General features: G+C 41.4%; 1 protein-coding gene across 3 annotated transcripts; it reads right to left on the bottom strand.

Annotated features, from left to right (window-relative positions):
* Positions 1-2,051: 2,051 nt before the first annotated feature.
* On the bottom strand, positions 2,052-18,531 carry Piga (phosphatidylinositol glycan anchor biosynthesis class A). 3 transcript variants are annotated; one of them, XM_027432728.2, is made up of 6 exons: positions 18,459-18,531; positions 13,648-14,427; positions 9,045-9,177; positions 7,692-7,824; positions 7,345-7,551; positions 2,052-4,372 (listed from the first exon to the last, which is right to left on the bottom strand). In XM_027432728.2, exons 2-6 carry the CDS (start codon positions 14,363-14,365, stop codon positions 4,106-4,108), a joined length of 1,458 nt encoding a protein of 485 aa, XP_027288529.1. In that variant the 5' UTR covers positions 14,366-14,427; positions 18,459-18,531; the 3' UTR covers positions 2,052-4,105. The 3 variants fall into 3 exon arrangements, with proteins under 3 accessions (XP_027288529.1, XP_027288531.1, XP_027288530.1); XM_027432730.2 differs by having other exon boundaries at positions 14,347-14,427; XM_027432729.2 differs by lacking the exon at positions 18,459-18,531 and having other exon boundaries at positions 14,025-14,299.
* Positions 18,532-18,828: the final 297 nt, after the last annotated feature.

Raw genomic sequence — 18,828 nt, 5'->3', positions numbered from 1 at the left:
AAGTGTCTTCAGAAATAGGGACTTATCATCCAGTTCTGGTAGACAACCAAGTGTACTGCCGATAGCCTATATTCCCTTGTGGGCCTCAGGCGTTTTTGTTTTGTTGTTTTTCCATACCAACCACAATTTCCTATCCCTCCTCTCCTCCCGTTCCTTCCCCGCACCTCCCTTCTACACCTCCCCGCATCCACTCTTCCTCCATCTCCATTCAAAAGGGGTAAGGCCTCCCATGGGAGTCAACAAAGCAGGGCATATCAAGTTGAAGCAGGACCAAGCTTCTTTCTTGATCATCTATTTCTGTTTGAAGCTTCAGTGAAGATGGCATCACCTGGGTGATGTACCCTATCCTTGATCATAAAGGTATGATAACAAAATGAATGAATGCCATGCCCTAGCTTCCAGGTGAAGTCACCATAGATTCTATGACTTAGTATCTTTCTTAGCTGGGCAGTGTTCTCTTATCAGCTGGCCAATACAAATAAAACTGATTTGTTTTCAGGCTCCTTCACTAACATGTTTCTTCTTTTCTTCCTGTTTATATGAGGGTTTTCTAAATTTCTAAAAATCTACTGAAAGTCCAAGTGGGTCTCGAGAGGAACAGAACTTATAAAACAAATTTCACTATATGGATAAGTGGCAGTAGAGTGCCTGTCTCCAAATAGGACATCTATACCACCACCCCAAGGTTCAGGAAACATGGAAGAGGAGGCAGAAGGAATGAAAGAGTTGCAGGATGGGGGATGTGCTGCAAAGAAATATATTCTGGATATGACATCTCTCTTACAAATTCACCACAGTTGTGGTTACCTGTACAAAATGGAGCCCATCACCATTCCATTCCATCACCAACGTGGGAGGTGCTCAGAGGATGGACACCCCACCTGAGGAACTATTGACAGTCCATGGTTGTTGGGGAGGAATGCCATTTTGTTCAGTGGGGTAGCCACTGATAAGTTGACTGTGTGCCAATAAATAATCTCTTACCCACACTCTTACAAACAAATCTCATTGAACTCAGAGGGTTATACACAAAAAAAGACATGAAAGGAGGAAGACTCAGCAAGAAGGCTTTCAGTGGGAAAGGAGGGGAACTGAGAGGGTAATGAAAATAACCGAAATCATTCTATAGATGTATGAAAGTCAAATAAAAATAACATTTAAAAATCCCCCTGAATTCTATTTGTCAAAGAATCCATGACATAATAAAATTTCTATTCTCCCTTTTTTAAGTAGATGCTTGTGGAATGACACTAGACACTGCCAACATCTACACATACATGCACACAAATATACACGTGCACCCATCCACCCCCCAATCCAGCCACAGTTTAATCTCATTTTAGATCAAGCCACCTAGGAGCTGGAGAGATAAGCTAAACAGTTAAGAGGTGTGGCTGCTCTTGCAGAGAACCTGAGTTCAGTTCCCAGCACCCACACTGGGGCTCATAACTATCTACAACTCCAGTTTCAAGAGATCAAAACCCTCTTCTGGCCTCCCTGGACACCATACTTGTATGCAAGTGTTACACAGACATACATGTAGACAAAACAGTCATGCACACAAAATTTTAAAGTTAAAGAAAAAACTCAGAAGAAGATCAAGCCACGTTCCTTTATGAGACAAATCTGAACATGACTGAAAATAATTCCTTACCACTAACTACTTCTAACCCAAAGATTGGGGAACGCTAAGCTCTGTAAATAAAGTCAAAATTCAAATTTCTCTTAAAACAGCTGGCAACATACAAAGTGTAATTACGTCGTTCACACACACAATAGTGTGTGGATGCATTCATTTGCCTTCTGTGATAACAGTGAAAAACAAGGGCTTATTGGAATCAGGAAACAAAGGTACAATTGAACTTGCTATTTCAAGAATACAAAAGAGCATATATTCTAGAAATAAAAGATGACAGAGTGGTGCATCAGACAAAGGACACTTCCTGTTTTACTAATTGACAAAGCAACACATTAGATCTACTCAGAAAAGGGGAGGGGGTGTCCCACAAATCAGTAACATCCTGTCCACAAAATAAGACAAACTAAGAAAATACTAAAAGATCGTTCTCGTCTTTATTATCAGACATGAGCATGTTTTAACAGACCCGTTTTATGTGTGTGACTGTAACATCAAAAGAATACAGTGCCTTTTCAGTAAATTCCTCATCCATGTTAATTTCACTTTTAAAGCATTATGGGTAGCAGAGTGGAACAGCATTTCCACATACTGACCAGTGCAACATTGATAGTTATAATTAAGATATCCAGGAAGCATGAAAATGATTTCTGTCAGACAAATAGGTTTATTTTCACTTATTCAAAATAGAGAAAAATAATTTTAATTCATAAATTACACATTTATACACAAGAGCAAATTAATTCTTAACTCTATTTTCATCTTAAATAAAGAACAATGGAAGCATTCAATAACAATTTTGGCAAAAACTAGAAGGAAACATAAAACAAGAAATGGTAGTATAAAATAAATAAAGCCAAGTGTTTCACATGTCTCAGTTTACCAGAATATTGGCACTGTTTGCTATCTCTATGCCTGTCTCAATGCATAGTTTCGAAGACTGAACACTTAGGTGGGGCCAGGTCATTTTTCTTCAATAAAAGAAGCCCTATCTTCTGTATTTTAAAAATTACTCTCTAGCATTTCTGTTTTCATATAAACAAAAGACAAATATATCTCTTTTAAACCAGTGGCAACCAGGTAATAGTCATGTTAAGATAATCTTTAAAAAGTCTTGCAAATGTCATCATTAAAAAATCTAGTACAGAATCACAATACTGATAGAATCGAACGCCCACAAGTGCCTTGCTGCTTTTATTTCTGTCCTTTTCCCACAAAACCCATACAGAAGAGTCCAAAGGATTAATAATACATATCATGGGTAATTTGGGATTAAACAGCCCATGGCTCTGGATGATCAAGACTATGACTAAGAAATTCCACTCACAAAGAGGCTGCGTGCTCTGACACCTTTCAGACTTGATACTCTATAAATAAACCATTCTGGAGGAAAACCTTTCCATACACTGGCAATACTTATCAGAAATCAGCTAGGCCATAGGAATGGGGAGGGACTTCCATACAGAAAACAGGATAGCAGCTGGTTTTGAGATGGCACAACTCTTCTGTTCTGCTCAGAAACCACAAAGGTGTTTACGAGGACTAAATTGGGCACTACAAAAGCAGAGGGTTGGCCTGCACTAGTGTCAACAGTGGTATCGGTCCATAGAACTTAAAAAGCAACATTTCTCCACGAGCACGCGCGAGCACACGCGCGCACACACACACACACACACACACACACACACACACACACACACACACACACACACACACACACACACACACACGGACAAGGGCTCTTCCTAGGAGAATGCATAAAACAGGTTCAGAGAGGTACTCGGAGTATGCCAATGATGATTTTCTGACATTCAGTAGCTTGAGCATTTTAGCATGTTTGCTGTTTTACTACTTCTTGTTCACTAGTCCTTAGTCTCAGCAAGCATCTAGTTCAACTTTCATACGTAGCAGGTACACGAACATGCTGGCAACCATTAGATGGTCTTGCTCAAGAAATCAGATTACATGTAACCCTTCAGTGGACCCAGAAAGTATCAAAGAACATGATTTCAATGTCCAATGAAGGATACATGAACTTGACTTAAAACAGTTCACATAACTGTTGTACCTCCCTAAAGAAAGCTTGTAAACATCTGGTAAATGTGAATTAATGGTATAACGTTAAAAACTGGCCAAAACAGATCCAGAAACATTTGGCCTTTCAGCACCCACAGCTCCCAAAATATAATGTTAAAATATCTCTGCTAGAGGGATCTCAGTAATCTGAAAAATGTCATACCTGAGTGGCTAAGCCATTCTCCCCAAATTTTTAAGAAGTGCAAGGAGTTTCCACACTCAGGAATTGCATAAGTGTTTATCTTTCTTCAAAAAAACTAAACTAGTAAGTGATATAGAGGTAGCATAATTTACTAAACCAACTCTGAAACCCCAAAACAAAAGAACAAGGTAATTTTCCAATGCTAACAGGAGTATTGCAAGTGTCTAGGACTTGTGGACTTGGGCTTGCTTCTACCTGCTTTTGGATACCTTATCATTCTCACCACGTTTCTTATCATGGGGACACTGACGAGTCCAGGCTCCCCTTGGCCCAGTAGCATCTACAGCAACATCAATGATAGAGTCTGGAGTCATCCATTGCAGGAAAAGGAGGAAGAGATAGCTGATCACCGCCAGCAAAGCAAAAATGTAGCCTGTCACTGGGCCACAATGAGAGATGAGCCTATTCAATCTCTTGTGTATTGGCAACACAGTTTCCTTAGACACACGCTCGTACACCTGGAAGAGAGAATGTGACACTGAGCACTTGAGCCACCACATGCCTGTAACAAAGGGTGACCCATGACCCTCACTGACCAAGAGCACCTGCCAAACGTGTGTTGAGAGAATCGCCCATGTTTGCTGTCATTTATTACAGTGTTTACGCTTGATTTAATTCTGGGCTAAACATGGAGTGACACAGAGAACAGGTGACAGTCAGCTGACTACTGGAATACCCAAGTCCTATAAAGTCGGAAGACTTTTTCGGCAGGCACACTGTTAAGTTGAGCCAATGCCTTGACGAGGTGAAGAAAGCTCTCACTAACACCTAGCAGAGGGCATACACAGACAACCGCAGCACTGTACTGAGGACAGATGGAGACACTACAGAGAAATGGCTTCTGTGCTGCAAGTAAAGCAGGAAGAAGACAGTAAATGCTGAGCTACAAAGTAGGAGAAAACAATGGTAAGGAAAACAAAGAACTGGGTATTGATGCCTTGCTTTGTAAGCCACTGCTGATCCTGCATCCTGAAAACATTAGATATGCAAACTTGTCTCCTTGGGAATTGGGGAAAGTCATGATGGACAGCGCAGCTCTTCTGAATGTGGTGGCCTTCGAAAAGCATGATGTATGTTCATCTAGCTCTTCTACCCTGGGGACATTTTTTAAGTACAAACATTTTAATCAGAATGATTTTGAGAAACCGAGGCTGGTGGATTGTAAATAGATTAGATGGGAGGGAGGGAGGGAGGGAGGAGGAGGGGGGGAGGAGGGAGGGAGGAGGAGGGAGGGAGAGACAGACAGAGAGAGAGAGACAGAGACAGAGAGAGAGAGAGAGAGAGAGAGAGAGAGAGAGAGAGTGAGTTCCTAACTTTTTTTTGGAGACAGGGTTTCATGTAGCCCAGGCTGGCCTCAAACTCATTAGGTAGCTGAGAATGGCCCCTAAGTGCTCATTTTGTTACCACCTTGAGAATGCTGGGATTACAGGTGTGTACCATCATGCCCAACTTACCAATTTACTTTTCAATCAGCATTCTAAGCAACCCACTCAAATTAAAAGGAGTTGAAAAGGATCAAAATGTCTGTGAGGTAAAAGGTAAAACAACTTGTTTGTCCACCTTTTTTTGAGGTCAATTAATTTATTATCTTAAGTAATAAACAATGTACAACTATAAAGAGAACATAACTATTATAAATGAAGATTTACTTTTTTTTCTGTCTGGCTTTTTGAGATAGGGTAGCACAGAACTAGTCTGGGACTCACTGTATCACCCAGGCCAGCCTGAAACATTGTTATTCTCCTGCCTCCTACTCCCAAATGTAAATCACCATACCCAACTGGATTTTTTTCCCTTTTTCCGTATTTCTTTTTTCCTTTTCTTTCTATTGTCTTTTGTAAATGTGTACTATAAATTAGCAGAGAATATAAAAGAAAATATATAAGATGCTTTACTATTATGTCAAGGCAAAACTACAAGAAAAAATATTATAAAAACGCTAATAAGCACCTTTAACACAGGCTGATAAATTGCCATCACAACTCTTTCCTGAGTTGCTCACTGAAAACAGCTCAAACTTTGCTCACAATTTACAGAGGTATGATTCCAAATCAGGGTGGAGTCCAAGATCACCAAAAAAACCTGTCTGGCGAAATATTTCTGCCAACCATAATCCTGACGGCATTTCTGTTCCACAAAGGACAAGTCAGAATTTAAGGAGTGGTTGGGGAGGAAAGGGGACAGAAGAATAGAGAACATAAAGTGGCTAACCACAAAATTGTGACATGCACCCCCACAAACAACTGGTACTCAGTCCAACTTTCAGGGGAAATGATAGCTATTTTCCTAAGTTGATACACCCATTCAGTCACTTATGTCTGTTTTTAATACCTCCTATGTCATCGAAACACATAGCATCTGTCCAGTTTTAGAGATAAGAGATCTCATGAGTGAAAACTTGTATCTCAAACTAAGAAATATTCTTCAGGCCGGAAACCCACTGTATTAACACCAAAAGCATAAAACCCCAATCTAAACTATGACCCTCTCATTGCTCCACTCAGCTGGCTTTCTGGTACAGGATTTATTTGTTTGCTTTTTTTCCTTTTCTTTTTTCAAGACAGGATTTCTCTGTGTAGCCTTGGCTGTTCTGGATCTGTAAACCAGGCTGGCCTCACACTCACAGAGATCTGCCTGCCTCTGACACCCAAGTACTGGAACTACACACATACACTACCACTACCTGGCTGGTACAGGATTTCTACATACTAAGAAGGTAAGTTGCTTCCTTCAGCTTGGCATGTGGTAACATGAGGAATGAGGCAGAAATAGACACAAGGGAGACCTAACAGATGAGACTGAGCAGAATAAATATGACAGCATTTTCACAATCATTCTCTCTAAGAGGATCTGTCAACCCTATATGTGTCTTCTTGGAAAGTCCCTGTGGCTGCTTTCTTACTGGTGACTATTTGTTCTTAATTTCACATATATTTTGAATTCTAATATAGTGTCAATCAACCTACAGTTATGACAATCCTTTCTGGCAGAGTATCAGTCATCAGGAAAAGCATGAGCAGAGTTCTGGGAAGTAGGCTGAATCAACATTCACGATTCAGAACTGGCATTGCAATCACCTACCCATTTGCTAACAGATCCTATGGGCTGTAGCATGATAAGACAACCCCAACACAGTGATTTTCTCTTTTTGCTTCTGACTGCTGCAACTTCTAGAAATTTTTGTAACTTCCTGGGAAAGGGTTTAATGAAACTAGACTGTGTTGTTACTATTTTTGAAGGCTGGGGCTGTGATTTATGTAGAAAACTAGCCAAGCATGTGCACGGAACCTGATGTATAAATAATTATTCCTTTTCATTTGGAAGGGCTCATGCCCTTAAACCAAAACTCAAAGGGCAAGCCTGTATGCCAGAGAAGCATCTGTGCACCAAAATGATCAAGGAATTCAATCTTTCTCCACACGTGACATACTTTTTCAGTTCTCTCGGCGACATTCCGCCAGGTGTAGAAAGACTTTACTACATTGTGGATATTTTCTGGAGCTGGCAACGTCCCCGACTTCACTTGGAAAATAGCTTTTTCCAGGCCTTCACACAAAGATTTGACTGAAGGCTCACATAATATAATAAGATTTTCTGGAAGGACTTCAGGAATCCCACCAACCTTCGTGCTGACAACCTTAAAAAGACCAGAGAAAGAGAGCACATGATCCACTGCAATTTCTTGGGAAAAGCAATAGACCAAGCTAAAAAAAAACATTAATTTTCCATGTACTACAAATACAGAATCCCACAAGAGAAGTCCTTAAAGTGATTTACCTGCAGACCACAACTGGCAGCTTCCACGATTGCCATGCAGAATGCTTCAGTGAGGGAGGTGTTAAGAAAAATATGTCCTTGAACTAAGACATTTCTAACATCCTTGTGTTCTAAAGCGCCCAAAAGTTGCACCCTAATTTTTGCAATGAGAGGAAGAGAAAGAAAGGTATAAAAAATAAAAAAGTCATGCCACAAAAGAAATTTAATTCCTACTGGTACTGTTTCCTACCTCAAAGTTTAGATATGGTCAAACCCCAATGTAATAGAAACAGCTTTAAAAACCTGTTGTGTTACAGCTCATACAATGCAGCTTTATCTTCCCCAAAACTAGTTTGTGTTTAATGAATATTATGTTTTTGTTTTTTTCAAAACAGGGTCTTATTATGTAGCTCTGGATGTCCTACAACTCACTATCTAGACCAGGTTAGCCTCAGACTCACAGAGATCCACCTGCCTCTGACTCTTTTTCCCAAGTGCTGGGATTAAAAGCATGTACCACACGGGAGATGGCTCAGAGGTTAAGAGTACTGGCTGCTCTTCCAGAGGTCCTGAGTTCAATTCCCAGCAACCATATGGTGCCTCACAACCTCTGTTATGAGATCTGGTGCCCTCTTCTGGTGTGCAGATATACATGGAAGCAGAATGTTATATGCATAATAAATAAATAAAATCATTTTTAAGCTCGCATTGGTGGCCCACGCCTTTAATCCCAGCACTAGAGAGGCAGAGGCAGGCGTATCTCTGTGAGTTCGAGACCAGCCTGGTCTACAAGAGCTAGTTCCAGGACAGCCTCCAAAGCCACAGAGAAACCCTGTCTCCAAAAACCAAAAAAAAAAATCTTTTTTTTTTTTTTAAAAAAGCATGTACCACTATGCCTAGCTAATGAACAAATTAACAACATAATCATAATTAAATGTTAAAAGTGTCATTTCTATGTGGGAAAATAACCTTTTTAAAATCAGCACTTCACATATACACACATTGTATGCTAAAGAAATTATGGAGGAAAAGATCTGTCTGAACCTATATATATACAGCAATTTATATGACTGGATCATGACACTTAAATCACAATATAAGATGTGTGAAACCATTTCCAACCAAAGTTCTCCCCCAACCCCCGTGCCTCTCATCATGCCTCTAACACCTGCGCCCAAGTCAATATTCAGGTAACGAACAAAATTGCATATTCTGTAAGCTTTCTTATTTGATATAAATTCACAAAAAAATGCCTTATATTTGTATGGCCCTTATAAACAGAAGAAGAAGCATACCTAAGTCAGGCATTCGATCAAAAGCAAATATAAACAACTGCCATTTTCACACCCACAATGCCTTGGAAGCCATTAATACCTGTCATGTAGCTGGTATCTTTCGCGTACTTCTTCCAAAATAATTCTCTTTGGTCCCTCTCCTCCAATTAGGAAATTTAATTCTTGATATTTCTGACAGAGTTCAGGTATTATACCACTAAGCAAATCAGTCCCTGAAATTATAAAGTTGAATATTGGAAATATTAATATTTATCATTTAAAAAACCCAGAGTCCCTGAGAATCCACTTGTTTTAAGCACCAACTAGAGCTAGCCTCTTTGAAGTAGACAAACCAAGTCTCTTAACTTTTCCCAGAAAGGGGGAATCATTTACCAACTGCCATTGGTTCCTGAGAGTTACAACACTTGAAGACACAGGTTCTGACATGCATTGCTAGTGCCACATACCCAAATCATGAGCAATCCTGTTTCAACGTTGTGTCCTTTAAGCCATTCACTTGTTCATACTGCCTACTTCGAAAAATGGTGTGCCAGATAGCTAAAGTTTGTTAGCTTTCTCCAGAGCATACAGCTGACCAGAAATCTAGGTCTCACTCCAGTTCTTTACATTGTAAAAATCAGTCCACGCTCTCCTCATGGCTTAGTAAAGGCAGAGACATACATATCTACAGTCCAAAGTCTCCAGCTATAAAAATTAACAGGTCTATGATTCTATTTCCTGCAGCCAGAAAGGGCAAAGCAATACTCTTAGCTCCAGCCTTCATTTTGTTCAGACTGCAGTTTATCCAGAGAATTTCAGAATGAACACCAGTGAGTCAAGATGCCAGGACCTTGGCTGTAAGATCATTAGAGTCCATAGACAGAAGGCTAGATCTTCCTTTTGATTTTTTAAAAAATGAAAATGGTTTCATATAATATGTAAGCATAATCTCAGGAGACATAAAGAGATAGAGTAAGTCACAGCCTACTGGTATAAACAGTAGCTAGCTAAAGCCACAGCAATGTTGCCAATATTTGGGAACTTAGCTCATCAATAATTACAAACCATACATTCAAAAGTAAACATGAAATAATCTATTGAGCTGAATTTATTCAATTAAAAATGCACACACATATATCGGCATATGCACACAAACTGCATTTTTTCCATCAATCTTCCTCAAAGTAGACAGAGCAATTATAAAGCATGGTGGGAGAATATAGGTTCACTTGGATTTTTCTTTTTTGTATAGATTACAAAGCCACACCTTCTGTCATACTGCATGAATTAAGTGGATAATGATGAATACCTATAGATTCTTCTTCAGTGTTCTTTTTAATCCAGTTAAAAGTAGCAATCAGATGCTGGCTATGGTTTGTCATTGCCCAGCCATACTACCCTAGCAAACACTCAGGCACTTCACCACTGTACAGCATCTCTCTGCACTCTCAGAATGGCTGTGCCGATTCTCTGAAGTGACCATTAGGGCTCCAAAGAAGAGTATTTCAACATCCAATCTACATTGGATGAATTAAAGAATAAAGGAGGAAACTCCTTTATTCTTTAAGATACTGAACATATAGACAAAAATATTCGTTCCATGTATCTGACTTCTTTTAGGACATTTTCTGCTCTAAGCTTCTGACAAGATAAACCACAACAAAATCATTTCTTCCACAGATTCTTTACTTAATAAGAAATTTAACTTTGGCTATTGTGAGGTTCTTAAGTTGCCTATGTATCTGGAAGCTGCTCAGAATTCAGCCACTTTGTGCACTCACTAATGGATTTTCAAAATGATTATATACACCAAAAAAACAATTCAGATGTGCGTTTCCTGAATGGTGAAGGCTTCCCATTAGCTATCTTTGTTTCAAGTCTATACACATCAACTGAACTGCTGGACAGCCAGGAAATGACTTAGCACCACTTACCACTTAGCTTCCTACACATTATCTGTTTCCCTCCTTTAAAAGAAAATATTAAGTGTCCATTCTTCATACAAAAAAAGATGGAGCAACCATCACAGTTGCTGACAATGGCTACATTTACTGAATTTACTATATTCACAATCTACTTCCAATGTACTGGGTCATTTAACCCTGACAAGAACCTTATTCGGAAGGTCAGTCAGCACCATCAAAGTTTTATTATAGTACTCTAGGAATAAAGCAGGTTTTCCCCTCCTTGCTACAAAACAAACAAAAACCAACAAGCTTATTCTGGCTAGATTCTAAGAAGCCTCTAACACAAAACACAGCCCACAAAAAGACTATCAGTCACCACACTCACACAAAACAAACACATGCACAAAACTCACTCTGATTCAAATTGACTTTGAATTTTCAGATCTGTTCCAGGATAACAATGGCCAGGATAACCATGGTAGGGGAACAGGGAGACCTTGACTCAAGAGCTGGACTCATCTGTGATCTGTTACTTACTATGTAACCTTGGGCAAGTTACTTACCCTCTCTGAGAACTGTTTCCTTGTCTGTGACATGCAGGTAACATCTACCCTACAGTTGTTGGGGCAAGTGGGGTCCTGTACCATGCACAGGCTTTATCAACTGCAGAATACAAATGTTAGGTTGTCACTACCACTACAGCAAGCAGCTGGAGGTGCCTGCACACACAGAGAACAGTGGGAGACTGACTAGATGGAAAAGAAGGTGCAGAAGCCAGCCTTTTCTCCACAAAAGCTGAAAAGCTGGGCAAGGAGAACATGGCTTTAGCCTCTTAATCTACTTCAATGGGCCTTAGAAATCTGGTCCACTGAACATCTCCCAAGGGAATTATAATATTAGGAAGGAATGGACCATAATATAACTACTTATATTTGAGCTATAGAAATGGCCATTGCTCCTCATGGTACATTTTGCAGGGGGCCTGGTCTATGAAGAAGGTTCAGTATATCTGCTGAGTTACTGAATGGACAAAAGGAAAGGCCATACTTTGACTCCATTGTAGCTAGCTCTGATGTTTAAAATACTACCGCATTAATAAGATAAAGCAGCACATTTAACCTTTGAATGAGTAGTTGTGCTGATCTTCAATCATACATGCCATCATACTTTCTCATCTATCTCACCAAGGTAAGCTATTTGATAAAAAAATAAGTTGGGCAAATTTTTGAAGTTATAATAAATACATCACCAGTATCCCAGCAGGGGTGCAGAATACAGAATCCCATTCACATCATCTTGACTAAACAGCAAGACATGATTTCCTTTATCCCAGAACCTCTGCTTAAGGAGGTTGTTCAAGATTACTACAGTCATCATCTATAGTGACCACTGCCAACTCCCAAATATACTGCTACATGACAGGGTAGAGCCTATTGGCATTTCTCCACAAATTCATCTTCTGCCCATTTTCCTCATGATGGTATTGAATAATTAACTATCACATAAGCTGACAAGTTTCTACAAAAGCTAAATAGTTTGAAAGAGCCAATAAATGAATGTCAGGGAAAAAAGTCTGTGTCAGATGAGGGGTGACCTAAACTGGAGAGTAAGACTGAAAACAAATTTAAAATCCAGCACATTGTTTCAAACATTTTAGTCCCCCTCCTTTAAAGGAAACCCAGAATGAAAATGGTACACTCTGTGAAGGCAACTGTAAGAAGGTGCAGCCAGCATCTGTGTGAGCTGCTCCAAAAGTCCTATAGCTCTAAACCAACCTCCCTACAATCCAGCATGTATGTGAATGTTTTGCATTCCAATAGTTAAGGGGAGCATGTGGTATCTGTTACTGATTCCCCATCCCACAAACCTTCAACGATATTTCTGACTATTGGACAGCTTTTCAAATAGCACCAGGAGACCATTTCTATGTTAAAAAGCAGGTTGTTTCAAATGTGTACTAAACACAAATGATACAGTGGGGACTGTTAGTGCCCCCAAAAATTGAAAACCAGCAATAAGAACAAAATACTCCTGAGGGATAACAGAGGACATAGGTGGATTATAACCTCAGCAAAGATCTTTATAGTTTTCTCTGAGCCTTCACAAAATTCCTGCTGTGCTCTAAACAAATAAAAACTGACACAGAACTATTAAGTGACCTATCTTTGATCAGCAAAGAGCCAGTTTCTGACCCTGGGCCACCTACTCCTTTCTTCATCACTTTAATGCTGATTAGCAATGCCTTGCAGATGACCATATAAAACCAGCAAGGCACAGAATAGCCATGTATCCAAAAGACTGACCGATTTTGAACAACGTGTACAGATGTACAAAAGACAAGACGTTACCAATGAAAATAGTCTTTAGAGCCATCTCTGAATAAAACAACCACAGATGTGCTATGTGGGCTTCAAAATTATCTGCAATTAAAAAACCATTACTGCTGCAATCAAAAAGAAAAGGCCACACAGCACATGCTACTCTGACTACCTGTGCAGGGCTATTGAACTTTTGCAAAGATCTAACTGATTAGAGGACATCAGGTAAATGTTTTTGTTGTTGTTGTTGTTCAGTAACCATTATATCAAAAGTAGGGGCAGCATTCACAGCCACTCTATACATTTCTCTTCTTAGATGCATCAGCTTGATATCCAACTTTCCCTTGCAATAGTTACAAGTCATTATAAAGCCACCGCACAAAATGAAAAGACAAGCAATCGTTATATACAAGTATTGAACAGTTTTCTGCAAGGAATAAAAAAGGCATCAATGCAAATAGAGCTACTATTTCATTACCTTTTCTGTAAACAAGTCTGCTGACAACAACAACCGTTATTAAACTATCATGCCTCCTAAATGGTTCTGGAGTGAAGTCGGTAGGGTCTACAGCATTAGGAATGACGGACACTATTTCAGGATTCAACGCTGCTCTTAGTACAGTGTTTTCCTTACTAGTGTAAGAGACACAAATGATGTGGTTTGTGTCACAGAGAGACACAGTTAGAAGCTTGTTTGTAAGCACCGAGCTGACATCAGCAAATCCAAAAAGGGAATGGTCCGTGAAGACTGTCTGAAGCCCCATTGTCTTGGCGTGGAAGAGAGCATCATGGGCCATGGCAGAAAAAGAACTGTGGGAATGGATTATGGTAACTCTCTCCCGAACAAATATGTACCTGAGCAATGGCAGACTGTGAAAGAGAGTTGTGGCTGTAGATTGGTTATACATGACTCTGAGAGGCAAATAATAAACTTTGAGGCCATTGGTGAGGTAACGGACACCCTTTCGATTTCCATAAGCATGGGTGACAACTATGACCTTGTGCCCCCGCTCGATGAGGCACTGAGAGAGCTGGTAAATGTGGCTTTCCACACCTCCCATGTTTGGGTAGAAAAAGTCAGACACCATGCATATACTGTGGGTGCAGGTCCTATTGGTGGAAAGACTTCGAGGGCTAAACTCAGAGGGCGTCACTGAGGGAGGCTGGCCATGCCCACCTCTTCTTCTACTGGCCATGCTGAGGTGGTTCAGGCATCAGTTCTCAGAGCAAGACAGTTAAGAAATGTGTCTTCCATCACCTGAAAGAGAAAGATGGAACATCAGCTCAAAGCCACATCCTTCATATTCCAAATCCTGTAGAAATAGTTTTAATGTTAAGGCATTGTTTAAGCTTTCTCCCTACACTTACTCATTTGACAACATTTACCTGCTTGGTGATGCTAGATTCTGCAATGTGTTAATTGAGCTAGAAAACTGGTACATTTTAAATGTTAGGCCATAGTACATAAGAGTTTACCACAGTAACAAACTAATTCTTTCTAATAATTAAACACACACGCACATATTGCCCCTCTCCTCTTATCTCTTTATTGGCTTCTACTTATTAAGTCACTATATATCTAACACTATACAGCCTCAAGAGTTTTCTATGTGCTCCTAGTATAGTTGACACACCTAAACAAGGCATTGATTCCATAATATAAATGCAAAATCTAAAGCTTAAGGAAGTTGAAAGAAACACAATGAAGCAGGCTATTTCATCGGTGATCCTCTCTACCCACATTTTTTAAATCCAAGTTTTATCTACATAGTTCACACTGGCCTTGAACTCATAATATTCCCAGCCTCTGCCTCTTGAGGGTTGGGATTATAGGCAGGTGCCACTGCACCCCAGAATCTCCCTTGCATTTGGACTATGTAAGCCACAGGACATGGAAGAAGTGACACACAAATCTTTGACTTCGGCCTATAAAAGGTCTGATGGCTTTCACTTCTGTAATTACCACATCAAGTCATGCAACTACTGGGTTAGAAGGACATGGAGGAAGCTGGGTGTGGTGGTGAACACCTTTTAGCCCAGCACTCAGGAGGCAGAGGCAGGTGGACCTCGGGTGAATTCAAGGCCAGGCTGATCTACAGAGTGAGTCCTAGGACAGCCAGGGCTAGACAGAGAAACCCTGTCTCAAAAACCCCAACAAAACAAAACAAGGACATGGGGGAGCCAATGAAAAGTGCTTACAAGCTACATGGAGAGAGGTGGGACCTAGCCATCTCTACATCCTTACTTGTGCCCAATCTCTAGGCAGACTATTAGCTAAATGCAGCCTTACCCAGTGACCTCAGAAAAAGATTCATAAACGTACCACTAGTTTAGTAGCAGATTCCAGAATTATGAAAAACAGCAAAGAGACTGTTGTTTTCTAGCTTACCTTTTGCTCTGGTTTGAGACAGAAAGGGATATAAAACAGGCTAGGTTCCGAACCTACTTATCCTGGCACACTATTTTTATAAACAAAATTTTACAGGAATGTGGCTTGCTTATTCCTTCATGTGAATGGCTACTTCTATGCTACAATAGCAGAGTGGCTTTGAAAGAGATCATATGACCCACAGAGCCTAAAATATTTACCATCTGGCTCTTCACAGAAAATGTGCTGATTGCCACAGCACAGCTTGCCTAGTGATCTAGTTCAACCCATAAGGTTCTGCTGGGTAGCTTTATAGTTTCCACTAAAATATACCTGGAGCCAGAACTTCTTGAAAGTACCCTCTTCAAGTGCTACATGAAACTCATGCTGCAGACAATCCAGTTTCTCCTTCCTTACTCAAGGATGCTGATACTCAAACTACTCCCTTCTCTTTTCTGAACCTCTTTTCAGTGCAGACTCTGCAAAGAAACAGAACTGGGCATGGGCTATATGTGTGGGCTCTTTCCTATGTCTATGGTAGGAAATGTTTCTTTCCTCTTCTTTTTTTTTTTTTTTTTTTTGCTTTTGTTTTGTTGGTTTTTCAAGACAGGGTTTCTCTTTGTAGCTTTGGATCCTGTCCTGGAACTCGCTCTGTAGACCAGGCTGGCCTTGAACTCACAGAGATTCGCCTGCCTTTGCCTCCCGAGTGCTGGGATAAAAGGCGTGCACCACCAACACGTGGCAGAAATGTTTCTTTTAAGAGTCTCCTAAAAACTAGGAAACAAGAAGGACTCTAAGAGAAAAATGCATGGTCCCCAGAGAATGGGAAGGGCCAGGATCTCCTGAGCTAATTGGGAGCATGAGGGTAGGGGACAGGGAGCTGCCAGTATGAGAGGCGAGGAAGAGGAGGGTAGAGGAGGAAATGGAGGAGCAGAAAGGTTGAGTTGGGAGAAGAATAGAGGAGAGCAGGATGAGAGAGATTATAACAGAGGGAGCCATTATAAGTCCAAGGAGAGATCTGGCACTAGGGAGATTTCCAGAGATCTACAAGGATGACACCAATTGACAATCTAGGCAATGGTGGAGAGGCTACCCTAAATGCCCTTCCCCTATAATGAGACTGATGACTGCCTTATATGCCATCCTAGAGCCCTCATCCTGTGGCTGATGAAAGCAGAGGCAGACACCCACAGCTATACACTGAACTGAACTCTGGAAGCCAGTTGCAGAGGGAGGAATAAAGATCAAAGGGGTCGGGACCAGGCTGGTGAATCCCACAGAAACAGCTGGCCTGAACAAGGGGGAGCACATGGCTCCCAGACTGCAGTCTGGGAAGCCATCAAGGGACTGACCCAGACCCCTGAAAGTGGATGTCAACCAGGTGGCTTTGGCACTCTATGGGGCCTCTGGTAGTGGATCAGTATTTTTCCCTGGTGTAAGAAGGGACTTTGAGAGCCCATCCCATGTGAAGGGATGCTCTCTTGGCCTGGACACATCCGGGAGAGCCTAGGCCCGGGCCAGGATGATGTTGTGGAATTTGGGGAGCCCCCATGGAGGGCCCTGCCCTCCACAGGGAGCGGAGGGGGAGGGGGAGGGGACTGGCAAATTTGGGGGAAGGGGAGGGAGAGGGAGAAGGGACTGGCATGTGAAGCAAGCTTGTTCCTAATTTGAACTAATAAAAATAAAATAAAAAGAGTCTCCTAAAGCCATGCTGATATGAAATGTACAGTCAATATTCAGTTCTATAGATGCTTATACTTTTAATGCTAGAGCCTTGGAGATCTGGCAAAAAAAAAAAAAAAAAAAAACTCCTTAGCTAAGATTCTACAAGAATTCAATGGAGAATTATTATCCTAAATGCCGAGTTTCACCTGCAAAACATATGTGTCAATTTTCTCCAACAAATTCATCTACACTTAAAATATTCTCGGAAAGATCAAGTGGGGAGGCAGGGGAGGACATGGACTTGGAAGGCAGAGGGTTAAGGGTTCCAGAGCAGGTAAGACTGAGCTACATGGGGGACATATAAACTGGAAAAAGAAAAAAGAGAAGATCGAATTTGCAACCAATAAATAAAATATCAAGCATGTAGAAAGAAAGGAAAGCCTCAAGTTAAGACGTTTAAGTGGTTAGTGCTGTTCTACTTTGGCGTGTCATCTAAACCTGAACTTTTAGTCCTAGTCAGTTTTAAGAAATGAATGATAAGGAAAAAAGAAATAATGAACCAAATGAAATTATCTCAAAGTTTATCACTGTTCTGTTACGAATCTGCCTGCCAGCAGGTTATCATCCTAAAATCTTTATTGCGTAAAAGCTCAACATACTGCATACTCGCTGAATCTTAGCTTCTATAGGTTAAGAGCAGAACTTAGGCTGTAAAATCTTGTGAATTCTCTCTCGAGGTTACAGGTTGAGCAATCTGCCCAAAGGTAAATGACAAAGTCAAAAAGACCTCAAAATTCTCGATTACACCCAGGGAGCTTCCTTATTGGTAAAAGCTCCGGAAGAGCCTTAGAGGAGGATCGGATCGGGCTGAGGAATCAAGACAGCCGTACTTTAAGCCAGTCCCAGGGCAGTGCAACTGCACTACATGAGAGGTTCACTACCTCCAAAGAGAGAGTCAGCCCAGGTCCATCAGCCACCCCTCCAAGATCAGGCAAGGTCTGGCCAGACCCAAAACGAGTCAAAAAACGTCCTGAGGTTCCATTCCCTTGCTCTACTAAACTCAGCCCACGACCTGGAGCCGGCTCTCAATGAACCCTCAGCCCCATGCAACTCCGGAGACCCTCGGACCCAACTTCCGGGCCTCAGGCAGGGTGGGCTTCATTCCCTCCGCAGCCTGCCACGTTACTACAAGAACCGTACAAGCCCTCCGGAAGAGAGACAGAACATTGGAAAAGACAGCCAAGACGCGCACTTACCCTCCAGTCCCATGGCCGCCACTGTCCGGACCTCCCGCGGCTGTAAACGGAATCCCGCCCCACTGCTCCAAAGCACCAATCAAAAGCATCCGCGACCCGCGTGCCGCGCCCCCATGGTAGCCAATCACACAGAGGTTCTGAATACACGTGGAAGAGAGACACCCAGTCATTCCCAACTCTCCAGCGCCGGATAGTAGCGTCAGCGAGCTCCTGAGCACGTCTCCTAAGAGCTGCGGAAGGTCCCGGGCGTACGTACCCTAGTTGCCTAGTTACAGCGTCTCCTTTCAGGAAGCCTGCTCTCTCCCCGCCTCCTTCCGGTTAGAGAGACTTGGGCGGGTGGAAGGCTTGGGGAAATCAGGGTCAGGACGTT

This window comes from Cricetulus griseus, chromosome X (genome assembly GCF_003668045.3).
Source record: "Cricetulus griseus strain 17A/GY chromosome X, alternate assembly CriGri-PICRH-1.0, whole genome shotgun sequence".
NCBI lineage: Eukaryota > Metazoa > Chordata > Mammalia > Rodentia > Cricetidae > Cricetulus > Cricetulus griseus.
This window is presented reverse-complemented; position numbering and strand designations above follow the sequence as displayed.